This window comes from Engystomops pustulosus, chromosome 8 (assembly GCF_040894005.1).
Source record: "Engystomops pustulosus chromosome 8, aEngPut4.maternal, whole genome shotgun sequence".
NCBI lineage: Eukaryota > Metazoa > Chordata > Amphibia > Anura > Leptodactylidae > Engystomops > Engystomops pustulosus.
Window position 1 is genome coordinate 2,442,820 of NC_092418.1, and position 16,913 is coordinate 2,459,732.

Genomic DNA, 16,913 nt, shown 5'->3' on the forward strand with positions numbered 1-16,913 from the left:
CATATAGTACAGACTGCACAGGAGAGAGGACACTGCATATAGTACAGACTGCACAGGAGGGAGGAGACTGCACATAGTACAGACTCCACAGGAGGGAGGAGACTGCACATAGTACAGACTGCAAAGGAGGGAGGACACTGCACATAGTACAGACTGCACAGGAGGGAGGAGACTGCACATAGTACAGACTGCACAGGAGGGAGGGCACTGCACATAGTACAGACTGCACAGGAGAGAGGACACTGCATATAGTACAGACTGCACAGGAGGGAGGACACTGCACATAGTACAGACTGCACAGGATGGAGGACACTGCACATAGTATAGACTGCACAGGAGGGAGGACACTGCACATAGTACAGACTGCACAGGAGGGAGGAGATTGCACATAGTACAGACTGCACAGGAGAGAGGACACTGCACAAGAGATAGGAGACTGCAGAGGAAGGAGTTGACTGCACAGGAGGGAGGGGACTGCACAGCAGAGAGGAGACTGCACAGGAGGATGGAGACTGCACAGAAGAGGGAGACTGTGCAGGAGAGAGGAGACTGTACAATAGGAAAGAGATAACAGAAGGGAGGAGACTGCACAGGATTGAGGAGACTGCAGAGGAGGAAGTAGACTGCACAGGAGGGGGAAACTGTACAGGAGAGCGGAGACTGCACAGGAGGGAGGAGACTGCACAGGATGGAGGAGACTGAAGAGGAAGGAGGACACTGCAAAGGAGGGAGGAGACTGCAAAGGAGAGAGGAAACTGGACAGGATGGAGGAGACTGAACAGAAGAGGGAGACTGCACAGGCGGAAGGAGACTGTACAGAAGGGAGGAGATTACACAGGAAGGAGGAGAATGCACAGGAGGGAGGAGACTGCACAGGAGGGAGGAGACTGCACTTAATGCTATTTGATAAATCGGGGCCATGACTCATCATTTTTCCACATCCTAGACATCTACATCCTTCTGGTGCTAATGGAAGGTCTAAGATATGGACCCAAACAGAAACTCTGCCCTGGAGATCAGCATAACCTGATCCCCCTCTAAACTTGCAGTGACAGCCAGTAGAGGTTCCACTAGTAAAATCTATAACTATCATACAGTGATTTCATTACCGAATCCAGGTCTCCTCCATCTCTACTCCGAGGCATCTGGGAAAACAAGTAGAAATCTGTGTTATCATGTACCAAAATCATGGGAGATCACACCAAAACGTGGAAGGACACAATGGGGCACATTTACTTACCCGGTCCAGTCGCGATTCCGCGGCGTATTGTCAGACGCTGATTCGGGTCTGACGGGATTCACTAAGGTTGTGCGCCGGATATCCAGCAGGTGTCGCTGCTGTGCTGAGGTCCGCCGGATTTCACCTTCTTCTTCCTGGTGCAAGTAAGTGCTTGATCTTGCGACACAAATCGTTTTTTAAAATTCCGTGGTTTTTCCGAATCCGTCAGGTTGTCAGATGGCCACGCCCCCCAATTTCTGTTGCGTGGAAACCGGGGCCAAATCGGCGAAAGTGCGGCGTTCTGACCCTTAGTAAATGAGCCCCAATGCATCATGTGGCTCATTTACTAAGGGCTTTGTGCTGCACTTTAGCCGGACTGTTCATGTTCTTCATTGCTAAAACATCATGCACAGGTATAAGAATTGTGTTGCACGCCGAATGTTAAAGATGCGTTACAAAAAAGATGGTAAACTCCGGGGACCTGAGCGGGGAAGTGACACATGCAGGATATCAGGAGCACGATCTTAGTGACTCCCCGCACAGCACATTATACACGGACAATGCACTTACATGCACCAGGAAGAAGAAGGTGAACTCCAGGGACGTGAGCGGGGAAGTGACACATGCAGGATATCGGGGGCTTGATCTTAGTGACTCCCCGCACAGCACATTATACACGGACAATGCACTTACATGCACCAGGAAGAAGAAGGTGAACTCCAGGGACCTGAGCGGGGAAGTGACACATGCAGGATATCAGGAGCACGATCTTAGTGACTCCCCGCACAGCACATTATACACGGACAATGCACTTACATGCACCAGGAAGAAGAAGGTTATGAACTCCGGGGACCTGAGCGGGGAAGCCACACATGCAGGATATCGGGTGCAGGATCTTAGTGACTCCCCGCACAGCGCATTATACATGGACAATGCACTTACTCGCACCAGGAAGAAGAAGGTGAACTCCGGGGACCTGAGCGGGGAAGTGACACATGCAGGATATCGGGCGCAGGATCTTAGTGACTCCCCGCACAGCGCATTATACACGGACAATGCACTTACATGCACCAGGAAGAAGAAGGTGAACTCCGGGGACCTGAGCGGGGAAGTGACACATGCAGGATATCGGGTGCAGGATCTTAGTGACTCCCCGCACAGAGCATTATACATGGACAATGCACTTACATGCACCAGGAAGAAGAAGGTGAACTCCGGGGACCTGAGCGGGGAAGTGACACATGCAGGATATCGGGGGCAGGATCTTAGTGACTCCCCGCACAGCGCATTATACACAGACAATGCACTTACATGCACCAGGAAGAAGTAGGTGAACTCCTGGGACCTGAGCGGGAAAGCGACACATGCAGGATATCGGGTGCAGGATCTCAGTGACTCCCCGCACAGCACATTATACACGGACAATGCACTTACATGCACCAGGAAGAAGAAGGTGAACTCCAGGGACCTGAGCGGGGAAGTGACACATGCAGGATATCGGGTGCAGGATCTTAGTGACTCCCCGCACAGCGCATTATACACGGACAATGCACTTACATGCACCAGGAAGAAGAAGGTGACCTCCAGGAACCTGAGCGGGGAAGCGACACATGCAGGATATCGGGTGCAGGATCTTAGTGACTCCCCGCACAGCGCATTATACACGGACAATGCACTTACATGCACCAGGAAGAAGTAGGTGAACTCCTGGGACCTGAGCGGGAAAGCGACACATGCAGGATATCGGGTGCAGGATCTTAGTGACTCCCCGCACAGCGCATTATACACGGACAATGCACTTACATGTACCAGGAAGAAGAAGGTGAACTCCCGGGACCTGAGCGGGGAAGTGACACATGCAGGATATCGGGCGCAGGATCTTAGTGACTCCCAGCACAGCGCATTATACACGGACAATGCACTTACATGCACCAGGAAGAAGAAGGTGAACTCCTGGGACCTGAGCAGGGAAGCGACACATGCAGGATATCGGGTGCAGGATCTTAGTGACTCCTCGCACAGCGCATTATACACGGACAATGCACTTACATGCACCAGGAAGAAGTAGGTGAACTCCTGGGACCTGAGCGGGAAAGCGACACATGCAGGATATCGGGTGCAGGATCTTAGTGACTCCCCGCACAGCGCATTATACACGGACAATGCACTTACATGTACCAGGAAGAAGAAGGTGAACTCCCGGGACCTGAGCGGGGAAGTGACACATGCAGGATATCGGGCGCAGGATCTTAGTGACTCCCAGCACAGCGCATTATACACGGACAATGCACTTACATGCACCAGGAAGAAGAAGGTGAACTCCTGGGACCTGAGCAGGGAAGCGACACATGCAGGATATCGGGTGCAGGATCTTAGTGACTCCTCGCACAGCGCATTATACACGGACAATGCACTTACATGCACCAGGAAGAAGAAGGAGAACTCCGGGGACCTGAGCGGGGAAGCGACACATGCAGGATATCGGGCGCAGGATCTTAGTGACTCCCTGCACAGCACATTATACACGGACAATACACTTACATGCACCAGGAAGAAGAAGGTGAACTCCAGGGACCTGAGCGGGGAAGTGACACATGCAGGATATCAGGCGCTGAACAATGTGACTCCCCGCACAGCGCATTATACACGGACAATGCACTTACATGCACCAGGAAGAAGAAGGTGAACTCCAGGGACCTGAGCGGGGAAGTGACACATGCAGGATATCGGTGCAGGATCTTAGTGTCTCCCCGCAGAGCGCATTATACACGGACAATGCACTTACATTCACCAGGAAGAAGAAGGTAAACTCCGGGGACCTGAGCGGGGAAGCGACACATGCAGGATATCGGGGGCAGGATCTTAGTGACTCCCCGCACAGCGCATTATACACAGACAATGCACTTACATGCACCAGGAAGAAGAAGGTGAACTCAGGGGACCTGAGCGGGGAAGCCACACATGCAGGATATCAGGCACAGGATCTTAGTGACTCCCCGCACAGCGCATTATACATGGACAATGCACTTACATGCACCAGGAAGAAGAAGGTGAACTCCGGGGACCTGAGCGGGGAAGCAACACATGCAGGATATTGGGGGCAGGATCTTAGTGACTCCCCGCACAGCGCATTATACACGGACAATGCACTTACATGCACCAGGAAGAAGAAGGTGAACTCCGGGGACCTGAGCGGGGAAGTGACACATGCAGGATATCGGGGGCAGGATCTTAGTGACTCCCCGCACAGCACATTATACACTGACAATGCACTTACATGCACCAGGAAGAAGAAGGTGAACTCCAGGGACCTGAGTGGGGAAGTGACACATGCAGGATAAGGGGCGCAGGATCTTAGTGACTCCCCGCACAGCGCATTATACACGGACAATGCACTTACATGCACCAGGAAGAAGAAGGTGAACTCCGGGGACCTGAGCGGGGAAGCGACACATGCAGGATATCGGGAGCACGATCTTAGTGACTCCCCGCACAGCGCATTATACACGGACAATGCACTTACATGCACCAGGAAGAAGAAGGTGAACTCCGGGGACCTGAGCGGGGAAGCGACACATGCAGGATATCGGACGCATGATCTTAGTGACTCCCCGCACAGCACATTATACACGGACAATGCACTTACATGCACCAGGAAGAAGAAGGTGAACTCCGGGGACCTGAGCGGGGAAGTGACACATGCAGCATATCGGGCACAGGATCTTAGTGACTCCCCGCACAGCGCATTATACACGGACAATGCACTTACATGCACCAGGAAGAAGAAGGTGAACTCCAGGGACCTGAGCGGGGAAGTGACACATGCAGGATATCGGGCGCATGATCTTAGTGACTCCCCGCACAGCGCATTATACACGGACAATGCACTTACATGCACCAGGAAGAGGAAGGTGAACTCCAGGGACCTGAGCGGGGAAGCGACACATGCAGGATATCGGACGCACGATCTTAGTGACTCCCCGCACAGCGCATTATACACAGACAATGCACTTACATGCACCAGGAAGAAGAAGGTGAACTCCAGGGACCTGAGCGGGGAAGCGACACATGCAGGATATCGGGCGCAGGATCTTAGTGACTCCCCGCACAGCGCATTATACACGGACAATGCACTTACATGCACCAGGAAGAAGAAGGTGAACTCCGGGGACCTGAGCGGGGAAGCGACACATGCAGGATATCGGGTGCAGGATCTTAGTGACTCCCCACACAGCGCATTATACACGGACAATGCACTTACATGCACCAGGAAGTAGAAGGTGAACTCCAGGGACCTGAGCGGGGAAGCGACACATGCAGGATATCGGGTGCAGGATCTTAGTGACTCCCCGCACAGCGCATTATACACGGACAATGCACTTACATGCCCCAGGAAGAAGAAGTTGAACTCCGGGAACCTGAGCGGGGAAGTGACACATGCAGGATATCGGGCACAGGATCTTAGTGACTCCCTGCACAGCGCATTATACACGGACAATGCACTTACATGCACCAGGAAGAAGAAGGTGAACTCCAGGGACCTGAGCGGGGAAGTGACACATGCAGGATATCGGGCGCAGGATCTTAGTGACTCCCCGCACAGCGCATTATACACGGACAATGCACTTACATGCACCAGGAAGAAGAAGGTGAACTCCAGGGACCTGAGTGGGGAAGCGACACATGCAGGATATCGGGGGCAGGATCTTAGTGACTCCCCGCACAGCGCATTATACACGGACAATGCACTTACATGCACCAGGAAGAAGAAGGTGAACTCCAGGGACCTGAGCGGGGAAGTGACACATGCAGGATATCGGGCGCAGGATCTTAGTGACTCCCCGCACAGCGCATTATACACGGACAATGCACTTACATGCACCAGGAAGAAGAAGGTGAACTCCAGGGACCTGAGCGGGGAAGCGACACATGCAGGATATCGGGGGCAGGATCTTAGTGACTCCCCGCACAGCGCATTATACACGGACAATGCACTTACATGCACCAGGAAGAAGAAGGTGAACTCCGGGGACCTGAGCGGGGAAGCGACACATGCAGGATATCGGGCGCAGGATCTTAGTGACTCCCTGCACAGCGCATTATACACGGACAATGCACTTACATGCACCAGGAAGAAGAAGGTGAACTCCAGGGACCTGAGCGGGGAAGAGACACATGCAGGATATCGGGTGCAGGATCTTAGTGACTCCCCGCACAGCACATTATACACGGACAATGCACTTACATGCACCAGGAAGAAGAAGATGAACTTAAGGGACCTGAGCGGGGAAGCGACACATGCAGGATATCGGGTGCAGGATGTTAGTGACTCCCCGCACAGCGCATTATACACGGACAATGCACTTACATGCACCAGGAAGAAGAAGGTGAACTCCAGGGACCTGAGCGGGGAAGCGACACATGCAGGATATCGGGTGCACGATCTTAGTGACTCCCCGCTCAGCGCATTATACACGGACAATGCAATTACATGCACCAGGAAGAAGAAGGTGAACTCCAGGGACCTGAGCGGGGAAGTGACACATGCAGGATATCGGGCGCATGATCTTAGTGACTCCCCGCACAGCGCATTATACACGGACAATGCACTTACATGCACCAGGAAGAGGAAGGTGAACTCCAGGGACCTGAGCGGGGAAGCGACACATGCAGGATATCGGACGCACGATCTTAGTGACTCCCCGCACAGCGCATTATACACGGACAATGCACTTACATGCACCAGGAAGAAGAAGGTGAACTCCGGGGACCTGAGCGGGGGAAGTGACACATGCAGGATATCAGGCGCAGGATCTTAGTGACTCCCCGCACAGCACATTATACACGGACAATGCACTTACATGCACCAGGAAGAAGAAGGTGAACTCCGGGGACCTGAGCGGGGAAGCGACACATGCAGGATATCGGGTGCAGGATCTTAGTGACTCCCCACACAGCGCATTATACACGGACAATGCACTTACATGCACCAGGAAGAAGAAGGTGAACTCCGGGGACCTGAGCGGGGAAGCGACACATGCAGGATATCGGGCGCAGGATCTTAGTGACTTCCTGCACAGCGCATTATACACGGACAATGCACTTACATGCCCCAGGAAGAAGAAGTTGAACTCCGGGAACCTGAGCGGGGAAGTGACACATGCACGATATCGGGCGCGGGATCTTAGTGACTCCCTGCACAGCGCATTATACACGGACAATGCACTTACATGCACCAGGAAGAAGGTGAACTCCAGGGACCTGAGCGGGGAAGTGACACATGCAGGATATCGGGCACAGGATCTTAGTGACTCCCTGCACAGCGCATTATACACGGACAATGCACTTACATGCACCAGGAAGAAGGTGAACTCCAGGGACCTGAGCGGGGAAGTGACACATGCAGGATATCGGGCGCAGGATCTTAGTGACTCCCCGCACAGCGCATTATACACGGACAATGCACTTACATGCACCAGGAAGAAGAAGGTGAACTCCAGGGACCTGAGCGGGGAAGTGACACATGCAGGATATCGGGCACAGGATCTTAGTGACTCCCTGCACAGCGCATTATACACGGACAATGCACTTACATGCACCAGGAAGAAGGTGAACTCCAGGGACCTGAGCGGGGAAGTGACACATGCAGGATATCGGGCGCAGGATCTTAGTGACTCCCCGCACAGCGCATTATACACGGACAATGCACTTACATGCACCAGGAAGAAGAAGGTGAACTCCAGGGACCTGAGCGGGGAAGCGACACATGCAGGATATCGGGGGCAGGATCTTAGTGACTCCCCGCACAGCGCATTATACACGGACAATGCACTTACATGCACCAGGAAGAAGAAGGTGAACTCTGGGGACCTGAGCGGGGAAGTGACACATGCAGGATATCGGGCGCAGGATCTTAGTGACTCCCCGCACAGCACATTATACACGGACAATGCACTTACATGCACCAGGAAGAAGAAGGTGAACTCCGGGGACCTGAGCGGGGAAGCGACACATGCAGGATATCGGGTGCACGATCTTAGTGACTCCCCGCACAGCACATTATACACGGACAATGCACTTACATGCACCAGGAAGAAGAAGATGAACTCCAGGGACCTGAGCGGGGAAGCGACACATGCAGGATATCGGGTGCAGGATGTTAGTGACTCCCCGCACAGCGCATTATACACGGACAATGCACTTACATGCACCAGGAAGAAGAAGGTGAACTCCAGGGACCTGAGCGGGGAAGCGACACATGCAGGATATCGGGTGCACGATCTTAGTGACTCCCCGCTCAGCGCATTATACACGGACAATGCAATTACATGCACCAGGAAGAAGAAGATGAACTCCGGGGACCTGAGCAGGGAAGCGACACATGCAAGATATCGGGTGCACGATCTTAGTGACTCCCCGCACAGCGCATTATACACGGACAATGCACTTACATGCACCAGGAAGAAGAAGGTGAACTCCAGGGACCTGAGCGGGGAAGCGACACATGCAGGATATCAGGTGCACGATCTTAGTGACTCCCCGCACAGCGCATTATACACGGACAATGCACTTACATGCACCAGGAAGAAGAAGGTGAACTCCAGGGACCTGAGCGGGGAAGTGACACATGCAGGATATCGGGTGCAGGATCTTAGTGACTCCCCGCACAGCGCATTATACACGGACAATGCACTTACATGCACCAGGAAGAAGAAGGTGAACTCCGGGGACCTGAGCGGGGGAAGTGACACATGCAGGATATCGGGTGCAGGATCTTAGTGACTCCCCGCACAGCACATTATACACGGACAGTGTACTTACATGGACCAGGAAGAAGAAGGTGAACTCCAGGGACCAGAGCGGGGAAGCGACACATGCAGGATATCGGGTGCAGGATATTAGTGACTCCCCGCACAGCACATTATACACGGACAATGCACTTACATGCACCAGGAAGAAGAAGGTGAACTCCAGGGACCTGAGCGGGGAAGTGACACATGCAGGATATCGGGTGCAGGATCTTAGTGACTCCCCGCACAGCGCATTATACACGGACAATGCACTTACATGCACCAGGAAGAAGAAGGTGAACTCCAGGGACCTGAGCGGGGAAGTGACACATGCAGGATATCGGGTGCAGGATCTTAGTGACTCCCCGCACAGCGCATTATACACGGACAATGCACTTACATGCACCAGGAAGAAGAAGGTGAACTCCGGGGACCTGAGCGGGGAAGCGACACATGCAGGATATCGGGCGCAGGATCTTAGTGACTCCCCGCACAGCGCATTATACACGGACAATGCACTTACATGCCCCAGGAAGAAGAAGGTGAACTCCAGGAACCTGAGCGGGGAAGCGACACATGCAGGATATCGGGTGCAGGATCTTAGTGACTCCCCGCACAGCGCATTATACACGGACAATGCACTTACATGCACCAGGAAGAAGAAGGTGAACTCCGGGGACCTGAGCGGGGAAGCGACACATGCAGGATATCGGGCGCAGGATCTTAGTGACTCCCCGCACAGCGCATTATACACGGACAATGCACTTACATGCACCAGGAAGAAGAAGGTGAACTCCGGGGACCTGAGCGGGGAAGCGACACATGCAGGATATCGGGTGCAGGATCTTAGTGACTCCCCGCACAGCGCATTATACACGGACAATGCACTTACATGCACCAGGAAGAAGAAGGTGAACTCCGGGGACCTGAGCGGGGAAGCGACACATGCAGGATATCGGGTGCAGGATCTTAGTGACTCGCCGCACAGCGCATTATACACGGACAATGCACTTACATGCACCAGGAAGAAGAAGGTGAACTCCAGGGACCTGAGCAGGGAAGCAACACATGCAGGATATCGGGCGCAGGATCTTAGTGACTCCCCGCACAGCGCATTATACACGTACAATGCACTTACATGCACCAGGAAGAAGAAGGTGAACTCCAGGGACCTGAGCGGGGAAGTGACACATGCAGGATATCGGGCGCAGGATCTTAGTGACTCCCTGCACAGCGCATTATACACGGACAATGCACTTACATGCACCAGGAAGAAGAAGGTGAACTCCTTGGACCTGAGCAGGGAAGTGACACATGCAGGATATCGGACCGAGGATCTTAGTGACTCCCCGCACAGCGCATTATACACGGACAATGCACTTACATGCACCAGGAAGAAGAAGGTGAACTCCGGGGACCTGAGCGGGGAAGCGGCACATGCAGGATATTGGGCGCAGGATCTTAGTGACTCCCCGCACAGCGCATTATACACGGACAATGCACTTACATGCACCAGGAAGAAGAAGGTGAACTCCAGGGACCTGAGCGGGGAAGCGACACATGCAGGATATTGGCTGCAGGATCTTAGTGACTCCCTGCACAGCACATTATACATGGACAATGCACTTACATGCACCAGGAAGAAGAAGGTGAACTCCGGGGACCTGAGCGGGGAAGCGAAACATGCAGGATATCGGGCGCAGGATCTTAGTGACTCCCCGCACAGCGCATTATACACAGACAATGCACTTACATGCACCAGGAAGAAGAAGGTGAACTCCTGGGACCTGAGCGGGGAAGCGACACATGCAGGATATCGGGCGCAGGATCTTAGTGACTCCCCGCACAGCGCATTATACACGGACAATGCACTTACATGCACCAGGAAGAAGAAGGTGAACTCCGGGGACCTGAGCGGGGAAGCGACACATGCAGGATATCGGGTGCAGGATCTTAGTGACTCCCCGCACAGCGCATTGTACACGGACAATGCACTTACATGCAGCAGGAAGAAGAAGGTGAACTCCGGGGACCTGAGCGGGGAAGTGACACATGCAGGATATCGGGAGCATGATCTTAGTGACTCCCCGCACAGCACATTATACACGGACAATGCACTTACATGCACCAGGAAGAAGAAGGTGAATTCCGGGGACCTGAGCTGGGAAGCGACACATGCAGGATATCGGGCGCAGGATCTTAGTGACTCCCCGCACAGCGCATTATACACGGACAATGCACTTACATGCACCAGGAAGAAGAAGGTGAGCTCCGGGGACCTGAGCGGGGAAGTGACACATGCAGGATATCGGGCGCACACAGCATTATGCTCTTTCTGTGAACTCGAGTGACCTTGTTAGTAAATGTGCCCCAATGAATAATGGGGGTGAAAACTGTGCAGCAAATCTCTGAACCATGTTCCCGCACGTATATTGAATGTGTTCTGGAGAATGGGTGGAGCTTTATTTTAGGGACAGGGTCCTCTAGGGCGTTCTCTGCTAGGGGTGATATTACAGAGGGGAACTTCCATGCATAATGGGAGTGTCCCACTTACCCCACCGTCCTCCAACCACTGACACACCCATGTGGGGTCATGCCAAGAAATCCTCATGGCTGTGGGCGTGGCGGCAAGGCGCTGAGGCTGCTGGAAAATCCCGTTACAAGTCACAGTATTACATCAACCTGTCCCTTCTTCATAATGAAAAGAAGTCATTAAATACCAGAGATGTTCCCTAAAATGGGACTTTTGAAAAATACAACCTTCCAGAAAAAACAAGTCCCCTGGAAAACTTACCTTACTTTTTTCACAGCAGAGAAGCCAAGAAACCTAAGAAAAAAATATGCAAAACGAAATATCAACATATGTGCAGCCATAAAAGGGTTAAAGTCAAGAGTAAAGTAACCATAGAGTGTAAGAATATATACAGGTAGTAACCAGCATGTGTAATACAGAGGGACCTTATAATGTGTGTGCAGCACAGCAACCAGATAGTAACAGTATAGAGTGATAATAACCCCCATGTGTAGTACAGGGTGACCGCATAGTAACACTATAGTAACAATCCCGTATAATACAGGGTGACCGCATAGTAACACTATAGTATCAATCCTGTGTAATACAGGGTGACCGCATAGTAACAGTATAGTAACAATCCTGTATAATACAGGGTGACCGCATAGTAACACTATAGTAACAATCCTGTGTAATACAGGGTGACCGCATAGTAACACTATAGTAACAATCCTGTATAATACAGGGTGACCACATAGTAACACTATAGTAACAATCCTGTGTAATACAGGGTGACCGCATAGTAACACTATAGTAACAATCCTGTGTAATACAGGGTGACCGCATAGTAACACTATAGTAACAATCCTGTGTAATACAGGGTGACCACATAGTAACAGTATAGTAACAATCCTGTGTAATACAGGGTGACCGCATAGTAACAGTATAGTAACAATCCTGTATAATACAGGGTGACCGCATAGTAACACTATAGTATCAATCCCGTGTAATACAGGGTGACCGCATAGTAACACTATAGTAACAATCCTGTGTAATACAGGGTGACCGCATAGTAACAGTATAGTAACAATCCTGTGTAATACAGGGTGACCGCATAGTAACAGTATAGTAACAATCCTGTATAATACAGGGTGACCGCATAGTAACAGTATAGTAACAATCCCGTATAATACAGGGTGACCGCATAGTAACACTATAGTAACAATCCTGTGTAATACAGGGTGACCGCATAGTAACACTATAGTAACAATCCTGTGTAATACAGGGTGACCGCATAGTAACACTATAGTAACAATCCTGTGTAATACAGGGTGACCGCATAGTAACAGTATAGTAACAATCCTGTGTAATACAGGGTGACCGCATAGTAACACTATAGTAACAATCCCGTATAATACAGGGTGACCGCATAGTAACAGTATAGTAACAATCCTGTATAATACAGGGTGACCGCATAGTAACAGTATAGTAACAATCCCGTATAATACAGGGTGACCGCATAGTAACACTATAGTAACAATCCTGTGTAATACAGGGTGACCGCATAGTAACACTATAGTAACAATCCCGTATAATACAGGGTGACCGCATAGTAACACTATAGTAACAATCCTGTGTAATACAGGGTGACCACATAGTAACAGTATAGTAACAATCCCGTATAATACAGGGTGACCGCATAGTAACAGTATAGTAACAATCCTGTATAATACAGGGTGACCGCATAGTAACACTATAGTATCAATCCCGTGTAATACAGGGTGACCGCATAGTAACACTATAGTAACAATCCTGTGTAATACAGGGTGACCGCATAGTAACAGTATAGTAACAATCCTGTGTAATACAGGGTGACCGCATAGTAACAGTATAGTAACAATCCTGTATAATACAGGGTGACCGCATAGTAACAGTATAGTAACAATCCCGTATAATACAGGGTGACCGCATAGTAACACTATAGTAACAATCCTGTGTAATACAGGGTGACCGCATAGTAACACTATAGTAACAATCCCGTATAATACAGGGTGACCGCATAGTAACACTATAGTAACAATCCTGTGTAATACAGGGTGACCACATAGTAACAGTATAGTAACAATCCTGTGTAATACAGGGTGACCGCATAGTAACACTATAGTAACAATCCCGTATAATACAGGGTGACCGCATAGTAACACTATAGTAACAATCCTGTGTAATACAGGGTGACCGCATAGTAACACTATAGTAACAATCCTGTGTAATACAGGGTGACCGCATAGTAACACTATAGTAACAATCCCGTATAATACAGGGTGACCGCATAGTAACACTATAGTAACAATCTTGTATAATACAGGGTGACCGCATAGTAACACTATAGTATCAATCCTGTGTAATACAGGGTGACCGCATAGTAACAGTATAGTAACAATCCTGTGTAATACAGGGTGACCGCATAGTAACACTATAGTAACAATCCCGTATAATACAGTGTGACCGCATAGTAACACTATAGTAACAATCCTGTATAATACAGGGTGACCGCATAGTAACACTATAGTAACAATCCTGTGTAATACAGGGTGACCGCATAGTAACACTATAGTAAAAATCCCATATAATACAGGGTGACCGCATAGTAACACTATAGTAACAATCCTGTGTAATACAGGGTGACCGCATAGTAACACTATAGTATCAATCCTGTGTAATACAGGGTGACCGCATAGTAACAGTATAGTAACAATCCTGTGTAATACAGGGTGACCGCATAGTAACACTATAGTAACAATCCCGTATAATACAGGGTGATCGCATAGTAACAGTATAGTAACAATCCTGTGTAATACAAGGTGACCACATAGTAACACTATAGTAACAATCCTGTATAATACAGGGTGACCGCATAGTAACACTATAGTAACAATCCTGTGTAATACAGGGTGACCGCATAGTAACACTATAGTAACAATCCTGTGTAATACAGGGTGACCGCATAGTAACACTATAGTAACAATCCTGTGTAATACAGGGTGACCGCATAGTAACAGTATAGTAACAATCCTGTGTAATACAGGGTGACCGCATAGTAACACTATAGTAACAATCCCGTGTAATACAGGGTGACCGCATAGTAACACTATAGTAACAATCCCGTGTAATACAGGGTGACCGCATAGTAACACTATAGTAACAATCCCGTATAATACAGGGTGACCGCATAGTAACACTATAGTAACAATCCTGTGTAATACAGGGTGACCGCATAGTAACACTATAGTAACAATCCCGTATAATACAGGGTGATCGCATAGTAACAGTATAGTAACAATCCTGTGTAATACAGGGTGACCGCATAGTAACAGTATAGTAACAATCCCGTATAATACAGGGTGACCGCATAGTAACACTATAGTAACAATCCTGTGTAATACAGGGTGACCGCATAGTAACACTATAGTAACAATCCCGTATAATACAGGGTGACCGCATAGTAACACTATAGTAACAATCCTGTGTAATACAGACGACCACATAGTAACAGTATAGTAACAATCCTGTGTAATACAGGGTGACCGCATAGTAACACTATAGTAACAATCCCGTATAATACAGGGTGACCGCATAGTAACACTATAGTAACAATCCTGTGTAATACAGGGTGACCACATAGTAACACTATAGTAACAATCCTGTGTAATACAGGGTGACCGCATAGTAACACTATAGTAACAATCCCGTATAATACAGGGTGACCGCATAGTAACACTATAGTAAAAATCCTGTGTAATACAGGGTGACCGCATAGTAACACTATAGTATCAATCCTGTGTAATACAGGGTGACCGCATAGTAACAGTATAGTAACAATCCTGTGTAATACAGGGTGACCGCATAGTAACACTATAGTAACAATCCCGTATAATACAGGGTGATCGCATAGTAACAGTATAGTAACAATCCTGTGTAATACAAGGTGACCACATAGTAACACTATAGTAACAATCCTGTGTAATACAGGGTGACCGCATAGTAACACTATAGTAACAATCCTGTATAATACAGGGTGACCGCATAGTAACACTATAGTAACAATCCTGTGTAATACAGGGTGACCGCATAGTAACACTATAGTAACAATCCTGTGTAATACAGGGTGACCGCATAGTAACACTATAGTAACAATCCTGTGTAATACAGGGTGACCGCATAGTAACAGTATAGTAACAATCCTGTGTAATACAGGGTGACCGCATAGTAACACTATAGTAACAATCCCGTGTAATACAGGGTGACCGCATAGTAACACTATAGTAACAATCCCGTGTAATACAGGGTGACCGCATAGTAACACTATAGTAACAATCCCGTATAATACAGGGTGACCGCATAGTAACACTATAGTAACAATCCTGTGTAATACAGGGTGACCGCATAGTAACACTATAGTAACAATCCCGTATAATAAAGGGTGATCGCATAGTAACAGTATAGTAACAATCCTGTGTAATACAAGGTGACCGCATAGTAACAGTATAGTAACAATCCTGTGTAATACAGGGTGACCGCATAGTAACACTATAGTAACAATCCCGTGTAATACAGGGTGACCGCATAGTAACACTATAGTAACAATCCCGTATAATACAGGGTGACCGCATAGTAACAGTATAGTAACAATCCTGTGTAATACAGGGTGACCGCATAGTAACACTATAGTAACAATCCCGTGTAATACAGGGTGACCGCATAGTAACACTATAGTAACAATCCCGTGTAATACAGGGTGACCGCATAGTAACACTATAGTAACAATCCTGTATAATACAGGGTGACCGCATAGTAACAGTATAGTAACAATCCTGTGTAATACAGGGTGACCGCATAGTAACACTATAGTAACAATCCCGTGTAATACAGGGTGACCGCATAGTAACACTATAGTAACAATCCCGTGTAATACAGGGTGACCGCATAGTAATACTATAGTAACAATCCCGTATAATACAGGGTGACCGCATAGTAACACTATAGTAACAATCCCGTATAATACAGGGTGATCGCATAGTAACAGTATAGTAACAATCCTGTGTAATACAAGGTGACCGCATAGTAACAGTATAGTAACAATCCTGTGTAATACAGGGTGACCGCATAGTAACACTATAGTAACAATCCCGTGTAATACAGGGTGACCGCATAGTAACACTATAGTAACAATCCCGTGTAATACAGGGTGACCGCATAGTAACACTATAGTAACAATCCCGTGTAATACAGGGTGACCGCATAGTAACACTATAGTAACAATCCTGTATAATACAGGGTGACCGCATAGTAACAGTATAGTAACAATCCTGTGTAATACAGGGTGACCGCATAG

General features: G+C 49.0%; 1 protein-coding gene across 8 annotated transcripts in view; it reads right to left on the minus strand.

Annotated features, from left to right (window-relative positions):
- LOC140076243 (uncharacterized) overlaps positions 1–16,913 on the minus strand; it is a 79,693-nt gene that overhangs the window by 8,485 nt on the left and 54,295 nt on the right. For 6 of the 8 annotated variants that reach the window (XR_011849536.1, XM_072122767.1, XM_072122769.1 and 3 more), the window contains 2 exons: positions 11,804–11,836; positions 1,110–1,145 (listed from right to left, as the gene is read on the minus strand). Coding sequence is in view for 6 of the 8 variants with exons in the window: in XM_072122767.1 (XP_071978868.1) it covers positions 1,110–1,145; positions 11,804–11,836 (69 nt within the window). In the remaining 2 variants the exon portion in view is untranslated. The remainder of the gene's footprint in view (positions 1–1,109; positions 1,146–11,803; positions 11,837–16,913) is intronic. The other 2 variants (XM_072122768.1, XM_072122765.1) reach the window with 1 other exon arrangement.